The sequence below is a fragment of the Perissodus microlepis genome, chromosome 19 (genome assembly GCF_051167445.1).
Source record: "Perissodus microlepis isolate ML-2025 ecotype Zambia chromosome 19, ASM5116744v1, whole genome shotgun sequence".
Taxonomy (NCBI): domain Eukaryota; kingdom Metazoa; phylum Chordata; class Actinopteri; order Cichliformes; family Cichlidae; genus Perissodus; species Perissodus microlepis.
In genome coordinates, this window is record NC_140479.1 from 9471111 (window position 1) to 9496182 (window position 25072).

The 25072-nt window shown below is 41.5% G+C and overlaps 1 protein-coding gene across 2 annotated transcripts; it reads right to left on the reverse strand.

The window, feature by feature from the left end:
* Positions 1-296: 296 nt before the first annotated feature.
* Positions 297-24458, reverse strand: kiz (kizuna centrosomal protein). Of its 2 annotated transcripts, XM_084915824.1 has the most exons (15): positions 24285-24458; positions 23855-23917; positions 23277-23439; positions 21984-22052; positions 20133-20748; positions 19804-20050; positions 16856-16975; positions 16078-16242; positions 14789-14939; positions 12700-12856; positions 12209-12271; positions 10743-10829; positions 10266-10335; positions 2093-2139; positions 297-604 (listed from the first exon to the last, which is right to left on the reverse strand). In XM_084915824.1, the coding sequence occupies exons 1-15, from the start codon at positions 24455-24457 to the stop codon at positions 507-509; spliced, it is 2289 nt and encodes a 762-aa protein (XP_084771950.1). In that variant the 5' UTR covers position 24458; the 3' UTR covers positions 297-506. The 2 variants fall into 2 exon arrangements, 1 of the variants encoding a protein (XP_084771950.1); XR_014798724.1 differs by lacking the exons at positions 297-604; positions 2093-2139; positions 10266-10335 and having other exon boundaries at positions 10742-10829; positions 12683-12856.
* Positions 24459-25072: the final 614 nt, after the last annotated feature.

Sequence of the window (25072 nt, forward strand, 5' to 3'; positions counted from 1 at the left end):
TATTCAGAGTTTGTTAGTGCTGCAACACTTTGTGCCCTGGGAGATGGGCCTCTTCAGCGGGTTCACAGGTCGCGCAGAAGCGTGCAGAGTGGCCATTGTGCTTTGTCATTTCACAGGTGACTCACATCACTACACTCGAGCATGCTGGAGGTAGAGCACTCGGAGATGCTTGCGGCATTCAAAATGCATGATTTTCAGCCTAGTGCAAACAAATCGCTTTAAAAGATCAGTTTAATCTATTTCGAGCTGTTATTATGAGCTGGGAGAGTTGTTCAGATAAAGAGACTGAAGCAGGGTTAACATCAGTGTGTTGGACAACTCTTCACATACTTTACCCAGCGTGAGAGCTGTCAACTTTATTATTTGTTTTTATGATACAGTGTGCATACGATTTACAATGCAGACCACTAAAATAATGGTCAGCGGGTGAACTACCACGAGTCAATCTGCTGCAGATTTTGCAGTGATATAATATAGTACATTAAAAAAATATCTCGGTGGAAATATCACTCATAGAAGTCATAAATGGCATTGGTGTTGAAAGGTTGAGGACGCAAGGCTGCTTCAATCTCAGAGTTGCTGTCATCCGATTGACCCCAGAAATCTATACAGAGAGGTACAAAGAACAAAACACAGGATTACATTATTGTGGCAGAATGCTCACTCCAAGCTTTAAATGGACCGTTACTGTCGACATCTTGAGAATAAGTATTTTATTTCTATACTCACTTTGTAAGCATTCCAGTAAGCTCACCTTGACAATCTTAACATTCTTCCTTTTACACAGTTTATATACCAATTAGCCATAACGTTAAAACCGCTGCCAGGTGAGCGTGTCTTTACAACCCATTGGTCTTCTAGGAAAGCTTCATTGCTGACATTCACGTCGATGTTTTTATACTTAAAACTTTACAGACTGAACATGGCTCCGCGGCAAAGCGCTCCCTGACAGCAGCAGCCTCTCCCAATGCAATAATGCGCTCCGCCAAAACTGCTTTGAGGAAACCGCGCCGAGCACCGATGGGACAAAGGTGTCATGGTGACAGAAGGGGGTCTGAACGTAATTATAGTCAGGTGGTTTTAATGCTGCAGCTCATCGGTGTATGTGTTTAATGTAGGTCTTTTGTGCTTGGAGAATTTTGGGTCTGATCAAAGCTGTACATGTACAAAAAAATCAACCAATAACTAATTAATAAAAAAATTCTGAGCTTGGCCAATAAGAATCCAAACTGTAGTTCATTTCAAATTAGGACAATTTCCCCTTCATGATCATCTCCTTATGCATCTTTGGACCTAGAGCTGTGCACTGTGAATTCCCTAGGATCAGTTTGTCAGTTCAGAGTCCCACGCTGAGACAACTCAGGAACATTTAACCAAAACCTGCACTGTGATACCTTTGTTTCCAAGCATCTAATGCACTGAAAATAGGGAGGTCTCCTTTGCTCCACTGACACAATTCTCTCAAGTCATTTGCAGATTTGCCTCCCTGCAATTTGTTTAATTCCCCAAATTTGAAAATCAAGTTAAAGCACTGCCGATTTTACACAGTGGAGAAGATCCAGCTCGCGCTGCAAATGGAGACAGTCGATTCAGTGAAATCAAATGTAGCAGCACTGATTAAGGTGGCCTGGTGGTCCATGGGAACTTTCTGATTGCAGCTCGTATCATAACATTAAACATCGTTTTGCCACTGTAGAGTCAGCAATGTTCTCTCTGCTTATTATTTAGAGCAGTACCTTAAATGCCTCAAAGTTCAGGGCTTTTGTTTAAGTTGACAAAGACACAGCATGTCCCCTAAAATAAAAGCATTTTAGATTTTTTTATTAATTGAGTTGGTAGCGCTTGCTTCAAATTAATCTTTTAGGAACCTGACTTGGCTTCATGGTCACATTTTATACAGACATCCTCAAAAAGGTACAGCTGCATTTAGAGAGAAATTTAATCAAATAGATGGTATTTTTATGAAGCTTAAATTTATGAATAATTTCACAGATGTAAACACATGGATTCTCTATGGTAATCCGTTTGGTGTCATTAACCTCTTTTTGACACTGTGTTTTCACTTAAATGAAATAATTTAGTGTACACTCACCTTTTGACTGTAGCGTAGAATGAGCCTTTGAGCTTGCCTTCTCTCTCCTGGAAACACAAAGATAGTTAATAGCCTTGTGAGGTTGTGACCCCAGGCTCTCTTTGAGAGAGATTTACTTTTTCACTGCTGAAAAAAAGGAAGAGAAAACTAACATGACCAAATACTGCAAGTGAAATACGTCAATTCAGATATCAGTCTTTGTAATCAGGTTACGGACTACACACAAACTAACCAAAGCAGTACATTTTGTGTATAAAGTCACAAAGGTAAAATAAATCTTGTCTGAGTATAATAAAACACACAGACAAATAAATCAGTCCAACTGGCATACGTACAACAACCAAAACAGACTTGCGTGAAGACGCCTAATTAATTCCAAAAGATGATATTTAATGGCTAGAACCATCGTGGCAAAGGGAACTTCCTTGACTCCTGTGTAATTGTGCCAAAGGACTTCCACAAGGCCCTCTTTATTCAAAAATAGTCCAAAGACAGGGTTGCCAGGTTCCCATAGCTCTGGTGATATCGCTATGTAAATGTGTGACCTCCGAAAAGGCTTTGATCTGCCTCGATGCATATGCAATAAGGCCCCCTGTTCCACTTTTAAAGGCCTCCTCTTTAATTTACATCATCACAGAGCCTATTCAAAAGCCCACAATGTATCCTCCTCATCGCCCAGGTTAGCATACACATCCATACTGCTTATTTGTTGGGTCTCCTATATTTGATTCTTTCTTATAAAAAAAAAAATGATGCAGAGTTTCAAATAGATGAAAAATCTCGTCCGCTTTTCCATCTGCATCAATTCAAACCTGTGACCTCTTTGATTGTCACCCTCTCAATCACCCTCATCTCCTCATCACTCCCTCTTGGCACATGTGACTGTACATTGAGTATAAGGACCAAATTGCTCTGGCTGCGTTCCAGTTGCTATTTTCTAAACTTAAGACCGAATGAGAGAACAAAGACGCACCTCCCATTCCTAACTGTGAGCAGATTGCTCTGTGCTACAAGCTATATACCGCAGAGCCAGTCTAATTACTAGCATATAACCTTTACATTCATATGCTGATAGGACTTCCTACAGGACGTTTGGATGACTCGTGCATCTGTTCAGAGAGAATACTGAACCTCTGGCACTTAAAACGCAATAAAATCAAAGCAGGGAAGCAGTAAGGAAAGCAGTGGGGGGAGAAAACAAAAGCTATGGCCCGAGAGCAGATAATCAGCCTGCCTGCAAACTGATGGTGAACTGAATGTAAGAGCTGTGGATTTCCAAAATGTGCTTATTCGTGTAGAAATATCTTGCTAAATACACACATTTATGTAAATAAAGATCATTCATCTTTTTTTTTTTATTGTGGCTTAAATCTAAAGTGCTATTATTGATTTTTAATATATCCTCAAACAGTATTTAACCAATGATGATACTGTGTTATATACTGGTTTGTCTGACCATGCTAATAGAGGAACTGCATCGATAAATTAATTTGTGTTAATGTGTGTTTAACACATTAACACCTTCTGTCTGTATGGTGCATAAAATGAATTACCTGCGTTATTTGGAGAGAACAGGATTTATTTTCCTTTGTTTGCACTGCAGCACAAAAATCATGATGGACACAATGAGGAAATCCAAGTGTTATCACGATTCAGCTTTCTAAACTGAATAAAGTAAAAACATTAAACTACGGCGAATAGTGTATCCATTTACAACGGTTAGGCAACAGATCCCAGCCGGACCCTGCAGCAGCAAAAATACAGCAATAATCTATACCATTACTTCCTCTCCTTTGCCACAATAATAGCTGTTACAGCGAGTAAATTGAGCTTTTCTTTTCTCGAACTTCCCCTCGGGATGGGAATGGCCTATCAGCTGTTCCACTTCAGTGAGGGACAGGACTGATTTCAAGACGGGTCTATTACCATAGAGAGCCCAGCCTGGATCTCACCTCACCAATATAATATTCAGTTTCCGTAAACATTTATGCCAGTTCATCTTCTGCTGAGTTTCCCTTAATTGAGGCAATGATCTGAATATGTAAGACTGAGCTGGCCAGTGTTTTACAGGCTCTGCCACACAGAGGTGAATGTAATGTGTAAAATGATGCAAATTACAGCTATTGTAATGTTCTTTTTCAACCCCGCACTCATTCGCTTTTCATGGCCTTTGCAGTTGTTTCATATTGTTGTTTATCTCGTGTTTTAACAGTTTTTTTGTCTACTCTGCATTAGAGTTCAACATAACCTTTAAAATGTATGAGCTTTATATATATTTGACACACATAAGTATTTCTCTTCTTGTTTATTTTTTTTGTTAAGTAAAACACTTGTTTTTCAACGTATGATAAATTTACACGTGTGTGTGTGTGTGTGTGTAGTTTTACATTTTTATATTTTGCGTTATGACAATACATTGTCTGTCATTACAATACAAACGTAATGACAATGTGTGAAATATAAAATCTGATAAATATAAAATTTACACACACATTGTAAGAACAGAAGTTGGTATCATCAGCTAGAAATGACACACTTCTTTAAGATTAACACAATCTCAAAGACTATTCTTTACATTTTGCTCTTCGTGCTATTTTACTGCTTTACTGTTGTGTGCTGTATTAGCCTGTGGTAGTAGTTCAGCAAGTAAGTATCTAGTCTTCTACCACACACATACAAAAAAGCTACTGCTTTAGCTCTTGGCATAAAAACCATGTGCATGCTCTAGAGCTGAAGGAGCGCAGAAATGAACAAAAGCTACAGTCGCACAATAACTGAAGTAGATTGACTATAGTATGCACTTTATAATAACAAAACCTTTATTATAGTTAGATGGCAATACATCAGTTCCTCAAGTATAAGGATACAAACCATCCTCACATAGACTGTAGTAGTTTTGTGAGCTGCAGCTAAAAAGAATAAAGTCTTTTTGAAACCGTTGAAGCTGTATTTCACTTATGACCAACAGTCACATTAGGGAATGTGAGGACTACTGGAAGAAATTATGCTTAGCAAGAATTTAATACTGCTGCTGATGGCTAGAAAATTGCTTTTATTTACCCCGTCTTTTTTAAGCTCGCCACCCACACACACACACATCGTAATAACACAATAGCACTTTTGTGCAAGGACAATCATGTTACCACATATTTTACATGCAGAAACTGGATTAGTGAAATTGAATAATGAAAAAAAATTGGCACACTTCTTGTGGATTAACACAGTGATTCACTTATGTGAGAGTACCTGGGATTTCTGCAACTGTGTTTTAAATAATTCTCTGCTGTGTTGTTTGTAAAAATCCTACGTTTGACTCTGTGAGCACCATCTCGATCCAGTTTTATGGAATATTTCTCATTTTCTTGAGAAACAAATAAAAACTACTAATACAGTTTTTTTTTTAACACAGTTAAGTTGCTGTATGAGAGCAAGTTAAATATGACCTATTATACTAAAACGTGTTCATGTGCAACAGTTAAATCTGGACTGAACAGAAAAAAAAAGCAAAATCTCACATTTTAACTTGATAGTGTGTCAAATTTACAATTTAAGGTAACGTTCATGCTAGAGTCATGAGACTAAATCCATGTTCTTGGACATATTTAAGATTTTTTTTCATGCATTGTCCTGCAGTTACATTAGGGAAAATGAATACTGTAAGAGGAAATAATGCTTACCAAGCATTTAGCACAGCCTTGCCAGCAGCTAGAAAACTGCTTTTATTTACCCTGGCTTTTTTTTTTATTTTTTATAAGCTTCTGCCACCCACACACAAATGCTAATAGCACAATAGCACTTTTGCGCGGCTGTGCTTGTCTAAAGGTAAAGGGAGACCCATCACCTCATCATTCCCATCAACTCCTACTCCCATCCCAGCTATGACCCTGCAGAAACATTGTTTAGGCTCCGTTTAGATGTACTCTAACAGGCCTGAATGGTAGCAGGATATAGTCCTCAGTGGGGGCAAACAGTGAGAGGCAACTGTGAGTGCACTGTGAGTGGGCGCTCTCTAACATGTGAGTGCTCTCTGCTGGCAATGAGTAAGTACTGCAACTCAGAGAAAGAGGCACTGGGCCAATGATTTCAACACAGCAAGCTCTCGTCCTGACTGGTGGCAGTCTAGTGGAGACAGCCAGTGTGAGGGATGGATGAAGGACAGATCAGGTTACACTTTTTTAACGCCTCATCTAAGCGAGGGTGGACTGAAATTTGCAGGCTGTCCGACACAAAAATTGCAATAATGTAGAGAAAACAGGAAAATAAAGCACCAGAAACATCTGAGTAAATGAATCCAAGCTGCTTTGAACAATAACAACACGGGTCACAGTGAGGAAAACACACGTGCCGTCTTTGGCTTTAAAGTTTTGCGTCAACCTAAACGAATCCCAAAGTTAAATAAAGTGATCACAAATAAAATGTGAAAACACAGAAACAGAAAATGCCTGAAAGACGGCTTCTTTTATAAAAGAGCAATCAGGCATTCATCAGTTTCAGAGAGCCAGTGCAGCACAGTGACCTCCTCTGGCTGGAGTCTCTAAATGCTGCCTTTATCTATTCATGGTTGTTTGTGGTAGTGGAGTGGTGGGGGTGGGGTGGGCTGGGTGCAGCTAACATACTGTCAAATGTTTACGCACAGAAAAACAACTTTGTTGCCTGACGTTATAACCATAAAAACATTTAGAAGAACAGATGCAGTATGGGTAAAAGGCAGCTCGGTCTCACACGGCCAACTATTCTGCTGTCTTTGTGCTCCTTATGTCATTTTTGGATTCTGGATTTGCGATTTTCCACCTATTAATACTTCTTTGTCCGTTACCGTCTCTCTCTCCCCCTCCATGTCCTGCTTTCTCTTTTACGTGTCCTCCCCCCTTCTCAGCTCTGGTCCCTCTCACCCCTCCATCTCTCCTCCCAGTGAATTGTGACATGTTCACATAGCCTCCACATATGTGTGTGTGTGCAGGAAGACACACACACACACACACACACACAGCTTCTGATTTTGACACACTGAATGATCTGAGGTCGAATGCTTGAGCACATCCTGTTGTCCAAAGCAAAGCTGTAAACCACTAATTGTTGAGTCAAGGTTTTTGTCAAGCAGGCACTAGGCACAACAATCATCACCCCGTCTGATGGCTGCAGATTTTGTTTTGTGTGTCTGTGCACATGTGCTCGAGCATTCCCACCCACCCACCCACCCCCCCACCCCCACGTCTCTGGATCAAAAATGGGGATACGCGATGGAGCGGGGAGGGCATAAAAAAGGTATTAAAAACCCCAAAATAAAACAAGAAAGGAGTGCCATCTGAAATGCCTACAGTAGAAAGGAGCACAATGTTTCTTTGCACGAGAGGAAGCAGTGGCATGCACTCGCATACAAAGGGGAACAAGTGGTCTTTACATGGAGTGCAGCTGCTTATTAATACTCACTCCTTCGTGCATTATTCCTTTCATCCCCACTCAACCACAAAGTGATTTTACTTTGCTACTCACAAAGACAGCAAAAGATTTCTAATGGACAAATCCTTCATAAATGTTGCAGATCAGTCGCTTCCCCGCGAGTTATAATACAATAAACAGAACATTCCATAAAAGTATCTAACTGAAAAACACTGTGTGGGAGAGAGCGAGGAAAAGAGAGACACTGGAAAGCAAAAGAATATGAAAGAGCCCAATTCTCTCCAACTTCATAATAGTGAAATGAGCACATATAAATGTGTTAAGAGTATCTCTTTGCATCTTGTATAGACTGCATGTATTTAATCTGTAAAGCTTATTAAGACCCCAGTCATTGCTATGCAAAGCAGCACCCAGTGCTTTTCTCTCGCTTTTCAGCTGAGTGCAGTGTTTGGCCAATAGCACTGGCCCCCCGCCTCTCATTCTGCATTCATAACATGCAACATTTGCACAATGTATCTCTCAAAGGCCCTGAATAGAAGGCCTTAATACTCATGTAAACAACTGCAAACCAATTACTTAATGAATCAGGCCCACACATAATGAGAAGCCTCACAAAGGGCTATAAATGCATTTTTTGCACCAAAGCCTCTGCTTTAAACTACAATCCCTCTGCTGTAGTCTAGGCTTAACTGGCAAATCATAATTATTGTCTAAGACAACAGAGAGGAAGCCATTTTTTTATTTCGAGTCCAGCTCCATCCTCCTTTTGAAGTCACTCATCAGCTCGCTGACAAAATAAAGCAAATAATTAACACAGACAGGGGAGAGGAAAACACAGGAAGACGGCGAGGAAGAGGGGCAAACAGATAGAAAAAGGGTAAGAGAGAGAGCGAGACGCAAAGAGAAAGGAGGAAAATGGGGCAATGTTACGCCTCTGCTTAAGCACAGGGCTTCCAGACCACTTGTGGAAGCAATAAAGAGCAAGAAGTGACTGTTGTAAGTGGAATGCTTACATCTAAGCGTTGAGGGAGAAATGGAGCAATTGCTGTATCAGAGCGGCAGCAGGTAAAAACAAGTTACAAAAAGTCCTTCAAAATACTGCTTTAAATTACATTTAGGATGAAACCTGTTCTGGAAATGCACAACAAAAAGCAAAAACACAATCCTTCCAAACAAAGAGATTGGTGTTGGGTCAAAATGAACATTAAAATGAAACAAAAATTGTATTTGTGATCCAAAGGAAATCCAACTGTCCCAACAGCTGTCATTTACTTCACTAAGTTTATTTGTGACTAAACCCTCTCCATATCCAACCAGCCATCTCCTCCAGCATCCTCTGCATTGTATTGCCCCACTCCCCCACTGTGTCTTAGCATCAGGGATTTATCTATTTTTAAGAACTAGAGAAGACAACATAAAACTTATCAGTCTACTAATAAGAGACATATTGTTCAAAACTGCCTGAAAGGGTTATAAAAAAATATATATGTTGTAAGTGGACATAAATAAAACTGAACTGAGCAGGGCAAATGTTATGATGTAATATCATTTTACTTTACATTATTTACTTAATATGGACTAATTACAGCATCATCTGTGCACGAGCTGTTTTAACTCAGACTCTGATCTCTGACCTGGATCCTTACATAGAGGAGTCCAATATCACTGCTTTACAATTAAAGTTATTTTATCAGTAAATGTCTATTCAGGGCGCACAGCCACTCCGAGTATGACCAAAGACGTGCTTGGTGCTTCCTTCCACACTCCAGTTGGAATAAAGTGTTGGCCATGCATAACTACCCGTTTTTCCAATTTCTCTTGTGTACACAACTTGTCTCATAACTCCTCGTGGCATTTTGTTTTTCAGTCCAATTTCTGTTCTGCAAATTTTGTTTAATCACAGATATTGTGGACTTCCCATGCACATTAATGACAGGGAGATGGGCACCATCTGAGAGGGTCTGGGCCCAAAATTGGCTCATGTTTATTAAAGAGGTTGGTCACCCGGGCTGGTAGTGGCAGACATCAGCAGCTATGAGGACCACAATAGAGCCAGGCCATTAGACCCTTCCCTGGGCTAATAGGCAGACTGGGAGCGCCTGCTTACCAGGCCAGGGAGATGCAGACTTCAGCCCTTGTGTCAGCATGGTGCCCAGTAATCACATGAAATCAGAGAAGATTATTCCTCATAACGTTTACCCAGCCATTACTAGAGCCCAAATGGTTTGCAGTGAAGAGGTGCTCTGAGGACCTGACATGCAATTGCAGATTTGATGAAGTCGTGTTGATATTCAAATGTAACCGTGGCGGTGTTAGTTTCCACTGAGCTATTTATCATTAGATGTTCTTTTCTTAACGACTTAGAGCTCTGATTTGACCAGCCTAAAAATGTTTCAAGGGTGAAAAATGAAAGGACATTTGTCCTCGTCAACACTCGAGCCGGCTTCTTCCAAAAGCGTTGTCCCCGATTCTCTTCTTGACGTGATATGTTTGCATTTCGACAACAAGCCTGAAGACAGTTTAGGGCTCCAATTTATTTTTGTGGTAGCCGATCTGCTTTTGAATTCTAAAACCTGGTTGAACCCAGCAAACGGTGAGTAAGAGGGGGCTTTAGGGACCTTTTGTCTTTGTAAGCGAGTTAATGGGTGGCACCCCCTTGATCTTATGGAAATGAACAGGGAATTATGAGAGCAGCCATGCAAATGTACATCAACCACTCTGGTGTCTGGTGGCCCATTTCGTGTGGCCCGTTGAATAATAACAATGTTCTTACCGAGGGTAAGGGTCTTGATGTGAGGAGCTTTTGGCCCTCCGCAGGTCCTCTTCATGGCCATGATTTATTCCTTAAAAGAGCAAACAGGGCTGGATGAAACCATTTGATTTCTTGATTGATCTCATCACAAGCTAATTTACCTTGTATACTTATATAGAAACATGTAAGGCTAATAGCAGTGCTATGCTATGAGTACAGTGAATTCGTATTCAAAGTATGTTTTTTAACAATCCATTTGGAAGTTCTTGCTTCCACCCTGAATATGGCGCATATCACAAATCATGTGATAACTAAAATCTATGATATGTTTTGTGGAGTTAAAATGGGATAAAAATGGGATTTGTTGAAACTTCACTGAGCAGAAATGTGAGCATAGAAGAGAACTGTTGCTTCTCATGTCCACGTATTTCCTTGGTAACCAGTGATTAGGCTCCAGTTGTTCCCTACTTGACTGGAAGAGTGGACCACATCCCTTACCTGAGAGGCTATCCTCCTCCTCCTCTTCAGAACTCTGCCGCCTTTCCATCATGGCTGATTGTTTAAGTAACTGATATGCTTTTGTCTCTATTTAGGGACACACGTGGACGCACACAGGCACAAACACACACACACAAAGTCACGGTCAAATATTTGCTTATAACCCAGGTTTCCAACTTTCACAGGTTTCTGTGTTTGATGAGACCACACGCTTCAGTGGCTCCGTTTTTTTTGTTTTTTTTGTTTTCATCACTTAACAGAGTGGGTGAGAAACACTCTGCTCATTCAGCTAAACTGTTGATTCAAGCCTACAGTATGCAGCGACAGTTTCCATGAGACAGCAATCAGCATCTCACATTATCTCAGCATCCCCTACCAGGAAGGGAATGATTGATTTTGTGTTTAAAAAAATAAAAATAAAAGAAACACTTGTAATTACTTTCCGTGACACTAAAAACGGTATCATATTTGAGTGGAGGAGAGAGACTGAGCTGGCAAAAATCAACAGAACAGAAGTACATAATAAATGGGCTGTTATCTCACTGATGTTACAAAAAGTACACATTCAAAGAAAGAATGTGAAAGGCAAAGAAAAATTGTGATCTTCTGTGACCAAGTCCTAACAGTTTCAACTGGGATTCACAATAAAAACATAGGTTTTAATCATTGTTGAAAGCCATACCATGTTTACAGTGCATTGCAATCTCCACTGTTATTTCACCCACCGCACTTCATACAGCCACTGCTTTTACACGTAGTCTCAAAAACCCCAGCAGGTCTACAGGCGTGCATGTTTTGGCAATTACTATCAGTTCCAAGGTCACCATTTTTGATTGTGACATTGATGTCGCTCAGCACAGCAAAATCCTTTCCTTGCAAAATCTTTAGTCAAGTTTTTTTTTTTTTTTAGCTGGTTATGTCTCTTTTGATTAAGTGTAGCGATTGGAAACTGGACTCATTTTGCTGGCTGTGCACCTTAGGGATGCGGACACATGAAAAACCCAGTAGGAAATCTGATAGCCAAGGGTAATATAGGATTGCTTTACATTTCAGAGGTGCAGCTGAGGGATGGGCACACCAACTGCTTCCAGGATGCCGTCACATCTAGTATTTTAAGTCCAGCCTTGCCGGAGCATTGTTTAGAAGATAATGAGAACCGATGACAGATCTTTTGCGCTTCCCACCCTGGCGCCCTGACAATTAAAGCGGCCGCATTATGCTGGGGCAGTGAATTATCAATTTTGCTAGAATGCCTCAGACCGCGCTGAAAACACAGCTAGTGTTTTCTCGGAGATAATTAGAGAGAACTAGCGCAGCTCTTCAGGTGGGACTTTGACCCTGGATTCACCTTGATCATCCTGCCTCAGCCATTGTGTAAAAGAGCCCATTATTCACTGCAGTGGGAAGAAAACAAACCACAACATAAGGACAGTGTGAATGCTGGGGCACCGGCAATGCCTTTTTACCTCTAATAGGACCACTTTCCACAGGGCTTTCGTCCTGGCTGTCCTCTTCAGCACTTTGTAGTTCTGTAAAAAAGGGAAGCGCATAGTGAGAAGCAATGGCAGGGAAGACGGGAGTCTAGGGATAGAAATGGGAATGGGGGGGTCTTTCTTTAGCTCTGAAAGGATGGCTGTATGAAAACTGCGCTGTGAGGGATTTATAAAAAAAAAAAAAAAAAAAAAAAGCTCTATGGTGAAATTGATTTCTTTCATGAAAGGGAAGTTTTAGTTCTCTGCAGAGTTGGTCTCCAGAAAAAAAAAAGTCCATATTTCTTCCAATTAATGGTCTTGTTACATATGACATATGACACAATGACTTATCACAGCGTGGAATCACAAAAATCCATGCTGGATGTTTTGTTAAAACCCAAACCCATATTAACGTTTCATTAGCATCATTTTCATAATTAGAATTGATCATGCCTGGTGATATTATACCAATCATCTTCAGTGACCTTGGATCCGTTGCTTCCGTACGGGCCTGGCAGGCTTCGCATCCCCGTCAGCCAGCAGAGAAGGAGGACCACATAAAGAAGATAAGTCACTCTCGTCCTCTGCTGAGGGGCACTCCTCACTGGACCGGGACAGAAGTGTCCTCAGCAGCACTTTGGCCTGCGAGCAGCACAAATTAAAACCACACTCTTAATTGTTCTCATTTTGTGAAGGAAGTGTCAAATTGAACTCTCGCCGATTAGGCAAGTCATTTACTTTGGCCATGGCTGCTCGCACAGAGGTGCAGCTGTAATGCGTGTTCAAACGCCAAGAGAAAATAACTTGAAATTGTCTCACTCATTTAACTCAAAAAAGATGATTTCGCACACTTTCGCTCCCGCTCTCCCTCTCAATCACACTTTTTTCCTCTCACTCTCTCTTTTCATCCATGAGATTAGAGAACTGCCTAAAGAATGCAATCACCCCGGTGTTAATGTGCAACACATCCCAGATATCTTCCCTCTTGGCTGAGAGGATTGAGACAAACTACTCTCTTCCTCCCACTCTGCTCATTTTTATCTCTGTGGAGATGAGGATACACAATTAAGAGGAGCTGTTCCAGGAGATGGGGAGCAGCGAGATGCCACACGCCGATTTCCTTTCTCTCCTTCTTCCCTCCCCCGTATCAAATCCTGCCATCACCATTTCTCTTTTGTGATCAAAGACTGCCTCTCAGCTTCAGATGGCCATTTGCAACTTTTAATGAGTGCTAATATGGAGGAGATGATCAGGAGGATTTTGACAGTGACAAACTTTAAGTGCATTGTAAGTTGTTATCAGTAGGTCACAGTTATGACTGACAATGTTCACGCTTTCATTTGCAGAGAGCAGAAGAGACGCAAACACAGGACAATCTGAGTTTGCCACTTGGTATTTGAAGCTGCTGCACAATAAAAACTGTCTTGATCCTTGTCCCCGATATCCCTCTTTGTTCCTTTTTTTAGATTTAGTCAAATGTACCGTGGGTTGAGGGCTCTCGCAGACCCACTGCATTTTAAATATCAATGAATGCAACTGTTAGCACTTGAATATTCAAAGGGCCTCTTTGAGTGTGTGCATGCAAGCTGCATGCTCCCATTTGTCAGAGTAGCCAGGCTGTGTGGCAAGACGTGAATGGAAATTTCTGTTTTCTCTTGTGTGTGTGGAGAGTAAGCTGTTGTGTGAGAGGAGAGAGACGGAGAAATGGGAGGACGAGACGGAGAAATAGATGGGGATGGAGTGTGGACGCTGAAGAGAAAGAAAGATTTCCACTCAGGCTTTTCCTCGTGTGCTTGGATACAATGATTTCGATGGCAGCACCCCTCTTCCTTTTGTCAGTGCATACTTTTAAGAGGCTGCACAGTCTCCCTCTTTGCTTCTCTCACTGCGTCAGCAATACTACAGCCACAAGAACCCACATAACATGAATCCACAAAAATTAATAAGACAAAAACCTGCATGTGCAGATAATCACTCTGGCAGCCAGATAGTGGGTTTGCTGACATGTCTCTTGACATCATCGTTGAGCTCTGAGTGGGAATATTCTTTGTCATTTCTTTCTTTGTTTAATTGAGCATGATCCACAAGGTCAATGAGTGGGAAATTTAAAATAATCCCATTGAGTAGAAGGTCCAAATGGCTCCCTCGTTCAATCGGACCCAACTGACGGCTATACTTTTGGCTAATACTAAATTAAAAGCAAGTGTTTCTCAGATGAATACACCACATGAGATGAAAGAAGCCAAGCTGAGGCTGTAATTTGCGATTACGACATGGGTCAGGGTTTCCCTTCTGTCTAGGTCAATGTGTGGAGCAATCTGATGAGCAGGAGGCCAGGGCTTAGTTTCCAGCACGAGACACAAAGAGGGCATTTAGCAGTAACTGCACTCCTCTTCAAAAAAACACGCAAAGGAACAAGCAGAGAAACAAAAACACTCGCTCATTCGGAAAGAAGAGGGAAAAACGGGGGCCATATTTCTGTGCAGATATCAGTGCGCTTTCGGGATGCAAGTGTGTGACCTCCTGTTTGTGTTTGTGTGCATGTCGCCGGAGCGGATGTGCCTTCGACGCTACCTGGTGGCTGTAGGTGGCATGACGGCTGAGCAGCAGCGGCGTGAACAGTTGGACCAAGCGCTCAGTGCTGAGGACGCGGCACTCCTTGAGCACAAGGGCGTGCTTGAACCAGCGATCCCACAGCCGAGCAGCATTAGGAGGGAGGCTGGTGCTGCGGCGAGGATGGGGGTGGGATTAGACGGAGAGAAATAGCGGCTTTGTTATTGAGCACACAGCAGGAAATATGAACATAAATCATAATTATACCCACACAAAGTAAAAGATAATTAGATAATCAAGAAAAGTGAAGAAGCTGAAAAGTTTGGAACACCTCCAGTATAAAACATTTCTCAGAGCTCTTCTTTTAAGCAGCCTTTTTAGAAAGGGTTATCCTAAAACAACTCAGAGGTGATGGATTATTAATGAATTCCAGTTAACACTGAATAGACACAGACAGCAAAATTGATTCAGGTTGAAAAACTGAATAAAAGGTCGAGGTCAGCCAGTAGGGATCTCCAGAGGAAAGAGGGGGGACACTGCTAGATGTGCTCCCTTGAATTGACTATATAGCAGGAAAGGTCTCAGTGAAATCAATAGAGTAGTGAAGCAGAGCATGGATTTAGCTCAGAGTATAACTACTCATTATCCAAAGGACTGGAAGTCGCAGATAGGGCATTTTAATTTACTCATGACATTCACCCACGCAGTGTTACTGTGTGAGGTGACACCAAAGATGACCTTTTACATTTGTGGACAAGGGAGACCGTATCAAATAGTAGCATGAAATCTCTCTGACTGCTGTAAGTGCATGACCCTCCCCGCAGTCTAGTGAAGGAAAATAATAATAATAATAATAGTAACATAAAATCAAATGCACACACAGCTATCCACGCGTACTGTAAGGTGGTTTACTTTCCTGAAGAAAAAAAGACAAATATCTATTGAACTCTGCAGCTTTTACAGCACTGATATTTGTGCTCTGAACGACTCCATTATTGAGGTGGTACAAGTAGATAATCACGCAACACCCAAAATATCACCAACATTTTATCATTTATCAACATTTTATCTATATATAAACTGCAACAATGCATACGCTTACATAACATGTATATACGCATAATTTTTACATCATCACAATTCAAAAGTAAATGAAAATATAACACTAAACAAAAACTGCAACTGCACACAAATAACCCAGCCTGTGGTTTTGTTTTGTTTTTGCAACATATGAATCCATAATATAAAAAACATGCACAGGCTGATGTCAGTTTCTGGCACAGGATTCACAGACAAACCAGGAGCCTTACCTTATTTCATTAGGCTCAGTGCTGGCCTGATGAGCACACACCAGATCCTGTGGTAGCAGGCAGCCCTTTTCTGTGCTCCATGACAACCTCTGAAGCTCATGAAGGACAACTGCTCCACACGCTCCAAGGTCCTCGTCATTCAAGCCCGCTCCATCGTCACAAAGGCTTCCCAATATATAGAGAGCAGTCAGCTATTGCCATGGAGCTCTGGGCTCTGCCAGCAGGTCAGGAGTACACAGCGTACATCGAACAACTGCTAATACTTCACACACAATATGAGTATAATCACACACATCAAGGCGCATGCACTCCAGCTCACATAATATCACAGCATGGCTAAACGCTCTACCAAGGGTTGTGACACAAAATGGCCCAAGATGTTGTTGACATCATTCACAAATGTGACGTTTGTACAGACGGAGAGCTTCGCCTTTGTTAATCAGTATTTCACAACTGCTGTAAATGAATCGTGACGTAGAAAAATCTTCTACAAAAACCAACCTTTATCTAATAAATCATGTGCACAATGCTCTCTCTGCCCAGTAACAATTCAACAGAGCGGTTACTATAACAATCCCACGTGTCTGAAAACCCCTCAGAAATAAAGATGCACGCATGGCGGTAATGGCACTTCATCTAATGTGAGAGCCCTCGGCAGAAGGATAATATGTTTTCCTCATCTGCACAAACTGCCCCATTAAATAAATATGTGTAGCATTTCATTCAGACATGGGGAGACAAGTTTTAAAAAGTTTGAAGAAAGACACTAAGGGTGTACCTGATAATTCTACTGAGCTCGAGTCCATCGACAGAAGAATCCCCGTACACACTGGCCTGTTCGCTGCGAAGTCGTCCTTCAATGCTGTCTAGCAGATTAAAGAGTCCTTCCTGGGAGAGACTTAAAATAAATTACCTATTAGTGTGGTGAATGAACAAAAAAATGGAAGAGGTCACGTGATCGATAGGTCTGCTATTTTTTTTTTAAATGAAAAAAAAAACTATGATAACGTTTTTTCCGGGCGATTTCCTTGAGGTACTCAAGGCCTGCTGGAGAATGTGATCATTAAAATGCTCCTGCCACAATGCAGCATTTCAACAGTTCACCGTGTTCGTTGATTTTGCCACGTGTAATAACAGGTTGCAAGCGAAGAGCTCGACAAAACCAGCATTCAGATCCGGAGCTTGTTTGCTGCCGAATTAATGCGGTATCGAGCAGAGTTGGTTAAATTGCGAAATAATGCTCGAAACGAGTAATATGACGTTACAGTTAAACTCCATTACCGGTTGTAGCTCGTGCATAAAAGTGTACGGAAAAAGAGGGGCCTCTGGATGATTTCTTTTGGTGAGAGATTTACACTTTAATCTGGTCCTGTGTGCGGCTACAAAATGAGAAATGGATGCCTAATGCATGTGGATATTGAGAATCCATCTCTTTCTTGAGCATTAAGCTCTGGGTGGCCCTCATTGAATTCTCCCAGAAACCCCAAGCCGAGAGATCCTGAGCCCCCTTACATAAAAAGAGGCCAAAAAGAATTTATGACAATCTGTAATGGGCTCTTGGGTTAGGGGTCAGCAAACAATTGCTCCCTCTTTTTTGCAGGTTGTTTCCTGGTAACATCCTGATTAAGCTGGCAGCTTGAATTATATCCATGACATTCTGTAGTGTGCAATACATCTATGCCAAGTCCTCTTCAGTGTGGCTGAAGTAGAATAGGCAAAAGCTCTGTCTTTTTTTTCCCTTTCCCTTATTGCCAGTGTGGGCCTTGAAATAGTCATCTTTCTCTTTCCACTTTATTTATCAACGCTCTTCAAAAAGAGACCTTTAGAGAGTGAGAAAGTGAATTAGTTGTGTTTTCCTGCAAACCTCTCTCTCTACTGTATTGTTGCCGGCTTTCATGTCAAGGTCTCTAACCTCACTTTAGATGCTACTATTGTCCGTGTGTCCACATCATCAGGAGTGTATTGTTAGCCAGGAGGAAGAGGTCAGCCTCTCTGCGGCAGTATTGCTCTACAGCGTCGAGTTGTGGCTCTGGGGTTATTTATCACATGGAATGGCCTCACCATTGAGTGACTGGTGTCAGGCGAATCTCACCATCCAGGCACAAATAGCAAGTGTAACACACAAAAGGACACGGAAAATATAACCACAAGTAATAACAGCACACACTAAGTGCAGTTACACCTGCCTAAATCTGGGATAGGCCCCAGCACGCTGTCAGAATTCACCTTAGAAAATACAGAGTGAAAATTTGCGAGACCTTTGCTAAATAGAATTTAAGCCACAGGAAAAAAAATACCTGAGCAATGCCCTAATGACACTGCAATTACAAATTTTTCAAAATCCTATACGCTTTAAGCTCCATCTGTGGGATTAACTGGGATTTTTAAGAAGCCAGTGTTAACTGTATCACATGCTGTCACCAATCAATCAAACCCATGCAGCACTTCAGACAACACATTTGAGAGCAAAGCACGTTGAGGGCATTGTGATGGTATTAAAAATTAAACTATACAATATTTGAGTCTGTAGGAGAAATGGGTTGTTTTTCCCTGACTGTGGGGGCGATATAAACTTTAACCTTAAGAGAAATACACGCAGGATAGAGACTGGATGCTCTGTGAGCTTTACATCAAAGCCTCTGGTTTTCTCCTCATTCAAAGAAGCTCTCCGTGTTAACAATGAAAGCTGCAGCCAACTCCATTGTCTACCCAGCACAGCCTAACTGAGGCTCCTCTTGGGGTCATGCTATAAAAAGTATAGTCGACCACACATAAACACAGTCGGGCACAAACAAACATGCAGCACTCTCAGAGAGAAAACATAATCCTCCACAATATTTTTGATGCTCCCAGAGAGCAGACCAATTAAAAAATAAGGCCTTTCATACCAATAATGCTCAGAAATTACTATTTATTTTTGTAATTACAGAAAAAGAAATAATATTTAAGAATATAGTCCATAAGTCCATAATGTGACCCAAGAACAGAGAGAAGGCAAACATTAAACAGTGTTTTTTTTTTTCCTTGAGAGTACAGTGAAGAAAAAAGTGCACACAAAATGAAGGGTTTTTTTTAAGAGCACAAGAGGTGCTGTTCATAAAAGACCTCATACTGTAGCGAAAATGCAAAGGCTCTCCGTGCAAACATTCACATAGGATTTTCTGTGGCTCTAACCCCATCCAAAATGATCCTTCAACTCAGAGGCCATCATCACGCTAAGGATTTGTGGCTGTAAGTGCTGTCCACATGCCCACCCCTCCACAGCACTCTATGGTGCCACAAATTTCCTCCTCCACTGGGGACTTCCTGAGGTCTCTCAAGCAGAAAATTGCTCTGTTACAGCATTATCTTGGATTATGGCAATATTGTTGGTGACAGGTCCCCAGCTCTCCCTATAAGATGCATCACTGCCACCGCAGCTGCTGCTGAACTACAGAGAGGACGGTGGCATGAACCGTGACTCCCACAATCCTCTCTGTCAGCCTCAGATGTGAAGGTGGAAAGGAGGAGTTTGCGGCGTGTTCATTCGCTATCATCAACAGCCCTCTGTGGTTCGGCATGGCCATGCAGAACATTCTCCTTGCTTAGCCCGCTTAGCCTTAAATTTTGGGGAGGGAAACTGCTGACTGCACTGAGCACCGTTTGAGGAAGAATGTTGGTGTTTTTCTTCACTGACCCACTTTGAAAACGTCAGACAACAAACTACATTAGTCATATATACTGTACCTTTTCAAGGCCCCCACTGCAGCTTTGCTGTTTAAGTGGAGTGTTTTCTTGGAGCCATTAGAGTGCAAAGACGATTCAGGACTGTGCTGGTTGTGATCACGCCTTCCATGAGTATCATTACCCTCAGGTGCCCCACCCTCTGGTGCATCCTCCAGCTCAGATTGTGTCAGAGAAATAGACAGGTCACTAGCAGTGCTCTCTGACAACTCCACATCTGAACTCAGTGTGCTGACACTCTCACTTTTACCTGGATGTAAATATACAATGTAGTGTAAAGGAAAAAAAGTGCTTTAAAAGATTCTAGCACAGACAGAAAGATCACTGCAAACCTGTTCTCTCTTCAGCTTCTTTTCCCAAAGTGGTTTTTAGCATCAAATGGCCGTGACCTCTCTCTTCATCTTCCATCGTCCGTGCCTCGTGAGCCACCTCTTTGGAGTCGGTGTGTTCTGCGATGGAATTCTGAGCCCTCGTCGGGCTTCTGCTGCCAGGAGATGGATTCTTCTCAGGCCCTGTCAAGGTCGCCAAAGGTGAAGGTTCCCGTTCATCATCACTTCCAAAAGCCACACCGCCAGCTGTGCCTGTTAAGGCACGAACAGATGGGAGCGGCCCCATCGTTCTTTCATGTTTGTCACTCAAATTACCGTCGTCAGGGGAATCGTTTGAGCCTGAAATGTCATCTGATAAATGTGCTCGGTTGCTGGCGGCATATTCTCCGCCGACTGTGAAGTCCTTCAAAAGGCCACTTGGTAGACGCTCGCGGGAGTGCAGGCTGCGATTGGGTGAATGATGCAATGCTTGGTGTGAGTGTACACTTGTGCTGCCAGCTTCTGCATCAGGCCCTCTGGAGGTCTGGTGGCCCATAAAAATTTCCACTGGTGCTTGTTTAAAATCCTTAGCTGGGTGAGAGACGTATCTGTCCTGGTGCTGTGCATGAACAGCTTCAGCCTGCACTCATGAAGAAAACAAACACACACACACACACACAATATAGTCATTTTATCAGCTAAACTTTTCATTACCTCATAAAATATTTTTTTCCAGGCATGAATATGGATCGCTTAAAATGTCAAAGTTCTTGTTTAAGTTAAATAAGTGCTATTTTGAAAGAATTTCAACTCAAGTATGTCAGCTATCCACTTTAGAAATTTGAATAAATGTAGCTTATTTGGGCCAAGGTCAGAATTCTTTTCACAACATTTTTCAAAAGAATGTCTCAGGATCAATGTTTTAACTTTTAATCTTATTAGAAATCCTTTAGACAAGTTTTGATTCATGTCTGCAATGTCACCAAGGGCGGGGAGAGAGAGAAGCAAAAAAGCCTCCCTCCAAACATAATAACAAAAAGCATGGCTTCTGTTTCTTTTCTGATAAGCGTCTTAAATACCAAACAGTTAGCTGCTTAATAACATTCACTGTAAACCATGCAGCCTGCCCAGCAGATCCACAAAGTAGGTAAAAAAAGAGGAAAAGTTAATTTCTTGGCTGAGTGATTCCATCGGTAGCTGCAGGGCAAAGTAGAAAGTGTTTCACTAAAGTAGCAATTGATTCTTCTATCAATCTGCGGCATGCGTGTGCTCTTCCAAGGAATGTATTAAATATGAAAATCATATCCCGTTATCATCTGTCTCCAGCTTTCAGCCCGGTAAGCTTCCCTTAATGAATGCTGCAGCCTGAGGGACATGCACACTGCCAGCCAATGGCTTGTATGCATAATGGAGTGACGGTACCATTTTGCTCATTACAATATCGACAGGCTGAGGGGGGTTTTGCACACAGTTACAAGTGACTGCTCTAGACAGCATGCTCCAAGTTATTATGAGATGTCTTAGACATTTCATCTAAAAGAGCTTTAACTGCTTTAAGTGAAGGGAGAAAGCAGCCATGGGCTTGAACTACATCGCTTGTACAGATTCAGCAGCTAGGATTAGACACCTGTGTTATTACAGATACACAGTTTAAATGTAGACTCTACAGATTTACCAGGCATAATGTCTACGTTCCTTTGTTATTCCAAACCTAAAAACGTAACTTGATAGAACTGAAATTAGCATAAACCTTTAAACATTGAAAAAAAGAAATAAGTACCATTTATCATCCAAAAAATATAAAATAAACAAACAGAGTGCAGATTACCTGATACATAATGGATGTGATGTGTGTGATCACATGCTATTGCATACCTTTGCTGGTTCCCGCTCCATTTTCTTCTTTGCTTCCATAAATTTGGAAATCTTTTTCAAACACTCAGCCTGTATGAAATAAGACTGAATTAATAATTAAAAGATAAATGACTTCTTTAATATTCAACTGGCATGTGTCATGCAAACTCGTCTAACCTGTCTGAATATTAGCTGGATGTGGCATAAAAGTGGGAGAAAAAAAAATAAGGAAAGTAGCTGAAAGCAGCCCCTATCAGTAACAGAGGGTTTTCCTAAGTGAGTGTCCTCTATGCAGACGCTGACACCCCTTAGCATTTTTATTTGGCCGGGCGGACTCACTGCCTTACTGCCAACTCCAACAGAACCTTTGCCACACCTTTAAATTACAAAAATAGACCTTTAAAAATGTGTTTTTTAACATACAGCACAAATACCAAAAATACAATTACAATAAAATCTAGATAAATATACATGCTAATCGGAGAGGGAATATATACTCACTGTCGGTTTGAGAAATGTGTTTTTCTTTGTGCCAAAAGCATCACGGTTCAACCAGAAAAAAACCATGGCTGATTTTACACAATGGAAACAAAGTGCAACAGGACGACCAAAATAACAGCAAACATGCAGGACTCATAAAGCATCAAGAGGAAATAAACCAACTGCTTGAGGGGAGAGAATGGCTAAATCTCTGGAGCACTTCAGAGTCTCTATATTGGGCAATTAACTCGGTGAGTCATAATTAGCCAATTTTGTTAATTTGATATTAAGCTGTCAAGCACTGTCGTTGAGTTTTAAGTGATAATCTGACTGGCTCATTGTTTTCTCCCCCGTTCATTTGCTTGTCATGATAAATTGCACAGTTTGAGTGTTTACTATTGTCACATCAAGCCATTGCAAGCAAATGTCTGCTCTGTTAAAATTGCAGCAAGGCATTAAGGCAAATGAGCATCAACAACACGCTCATTTATAAAAACGCAGCATCCCTAATAAACATATATATTTTATATATACCTGCACATGCATGGGCGGCCATTATTCCAAAGTTAACCTCGTAGAACTACGGTTTTCTTAAACGTACAGCTTGGACAGCAGTAATTACTGGTTATTACACGTGAATCTAAAAATTTCAGAAGAAAAGTACAACTGTCAAATCTGATTCCACCGCAGTGGGAGGAGTGTTTGTTCATACTAAAAGCCTGCTTTCAGTATGACTCCATAATGACAAAAGCTACTCCACTGAACAAATGCACTTGAGCAAGTGTGAGTGTGTGAGAGAGAGAGAGAGAGAGAGAGAGAGCGTGTGTGTTCTACCTTTTGTTGTTGGAGGGGGGCATGGTCAGGACTATATTCCTTCATGCTAATTTCTATGCACTCCACATCTCTCAGAAGCTCAAGGTTTCTCATTTTCGCTCGTGCTTCCCTGTCACAGATTTCCTTGAGATAACTGCGCAGTTTGGAACACTTTATCTGTAAGCTGAAGGCAGTGGAGAACTATTATTCAAAAGAAATATTATCTAAGAGCATTGTCAGAAAATAAGAGCTCGACTTCTCAGGAGAAAAGGTTAAGCACAATATGTTTTCAATTTAAATCTCATTCTCAAGTCGCTCATCAACCTAAGCCCTGCTGGATGGACCTGGCATGTTGGTGTTTATGAGACATGATTTACATCTTTTTTTTTTTTTTTTTTTAAAAAAGCAGTGTTATGCTTGTACACATTGTATTAAATAAAAACTGACACAAATGCCTGGATTGTTTATTCCCAAATAAAAATAATAAAACAGCTGTGAATCTATATGAATACGTGGGAATTTTTTCAAATCAATTTCATATACAATGATGAAAGTCCACTCACATATAATTGGATATTTAACTCAAACCAGTGACTTACGCTCTTTTATCGGATCTGGAGTAAGCAAACAGCTCCCTCTCCAGCTCCAGCCTCCGTTTCTCCCTGCACACAGAGCGCACAGAGAAGGTGTTACCCAGCACCTCCGTGGTTTCCAGGGCTAATTATTGCCAAACCATCAGACTTATGAACCCAGCGAGCATCCATAACACACATGCTAATGCAGGATAGCAACTTTCATGGGAACTTGACTTTAATTAATACGCAAACGCTAATCAGTTACTGCTTTATACACATCCACGAATCCAAGTAAGCAGGCTAAAGAACTAGCATCTGCTCATCTCTGTGTACGCGGACTTCGCTAGGAAGCTAACGGGTAAGGTGAGGCTATCAGACGGCAACGGTGACAACTCGAGTCCGCGGTTCTACGGGGCCGTGCTCTTTATAACACGAAAACACCGACTGTCCTCACCTTTCGTGTATGCTCTGCTGAGCTGACGTTATCCTTTCGTAGTAGTGGTCCTCGCTGCGAGCCGAGCTTGCCATTTTCTCCCGCTTTTGGCGCCGTTGCAAAGCCGAGAGGAAGAAGAGGCAGACGAGGAGGAGGGGGAGAGGGGGGCCACTGGTGTTTACGTTGGTTGCCATGCACACCGCTTCCCAGAAAGCCTTGCGGATAAACACAGAGAACACGTGGTTGGAGCACAGAGACGTGCACGAATTGAATCCGAGAGTAATAATGAAAGAAAAAATTCGACTAAATGTTGGGTAAGAATTTGTTTTTCAGCGTATTTGGAGTATTTGCCCGAACATAAATCCCCCTTATTTAGAAAGACGCACAGATGTTCGTAAAGGTGTTTAAATGTCATTTCTGTTTATTTATCAGAGTTTCTAACCCGCCTGGGCTAGATACCAGCCATCAAACGTCTGACTTTTATTTGATAAGCTTCCCCTGCTCTGTCACACACACACTGATGTCTGATTTTCTCTGATGGTTGCTGTGCATCATCCCCAGATGTTGTCTTGCATTATCAAGGTTCATCGCTGACATTTCTCCGAATGTCATGTTTTGACTGAGTCATTTTCTCAAAGCGACAGCACTACATGTCCTTGCTGGGATACTGAAATTGACTGCTCCTTCAAATGCACACCCTAATCAGCCAATTTCCCCAATTCCAGTCCCATCAAACTGCTCTTTATCTGTTGAACTGGGGAGTTTTGTTGTTCTTTTCTAATGCTAATCTACCCCATTCAGTATCTCTC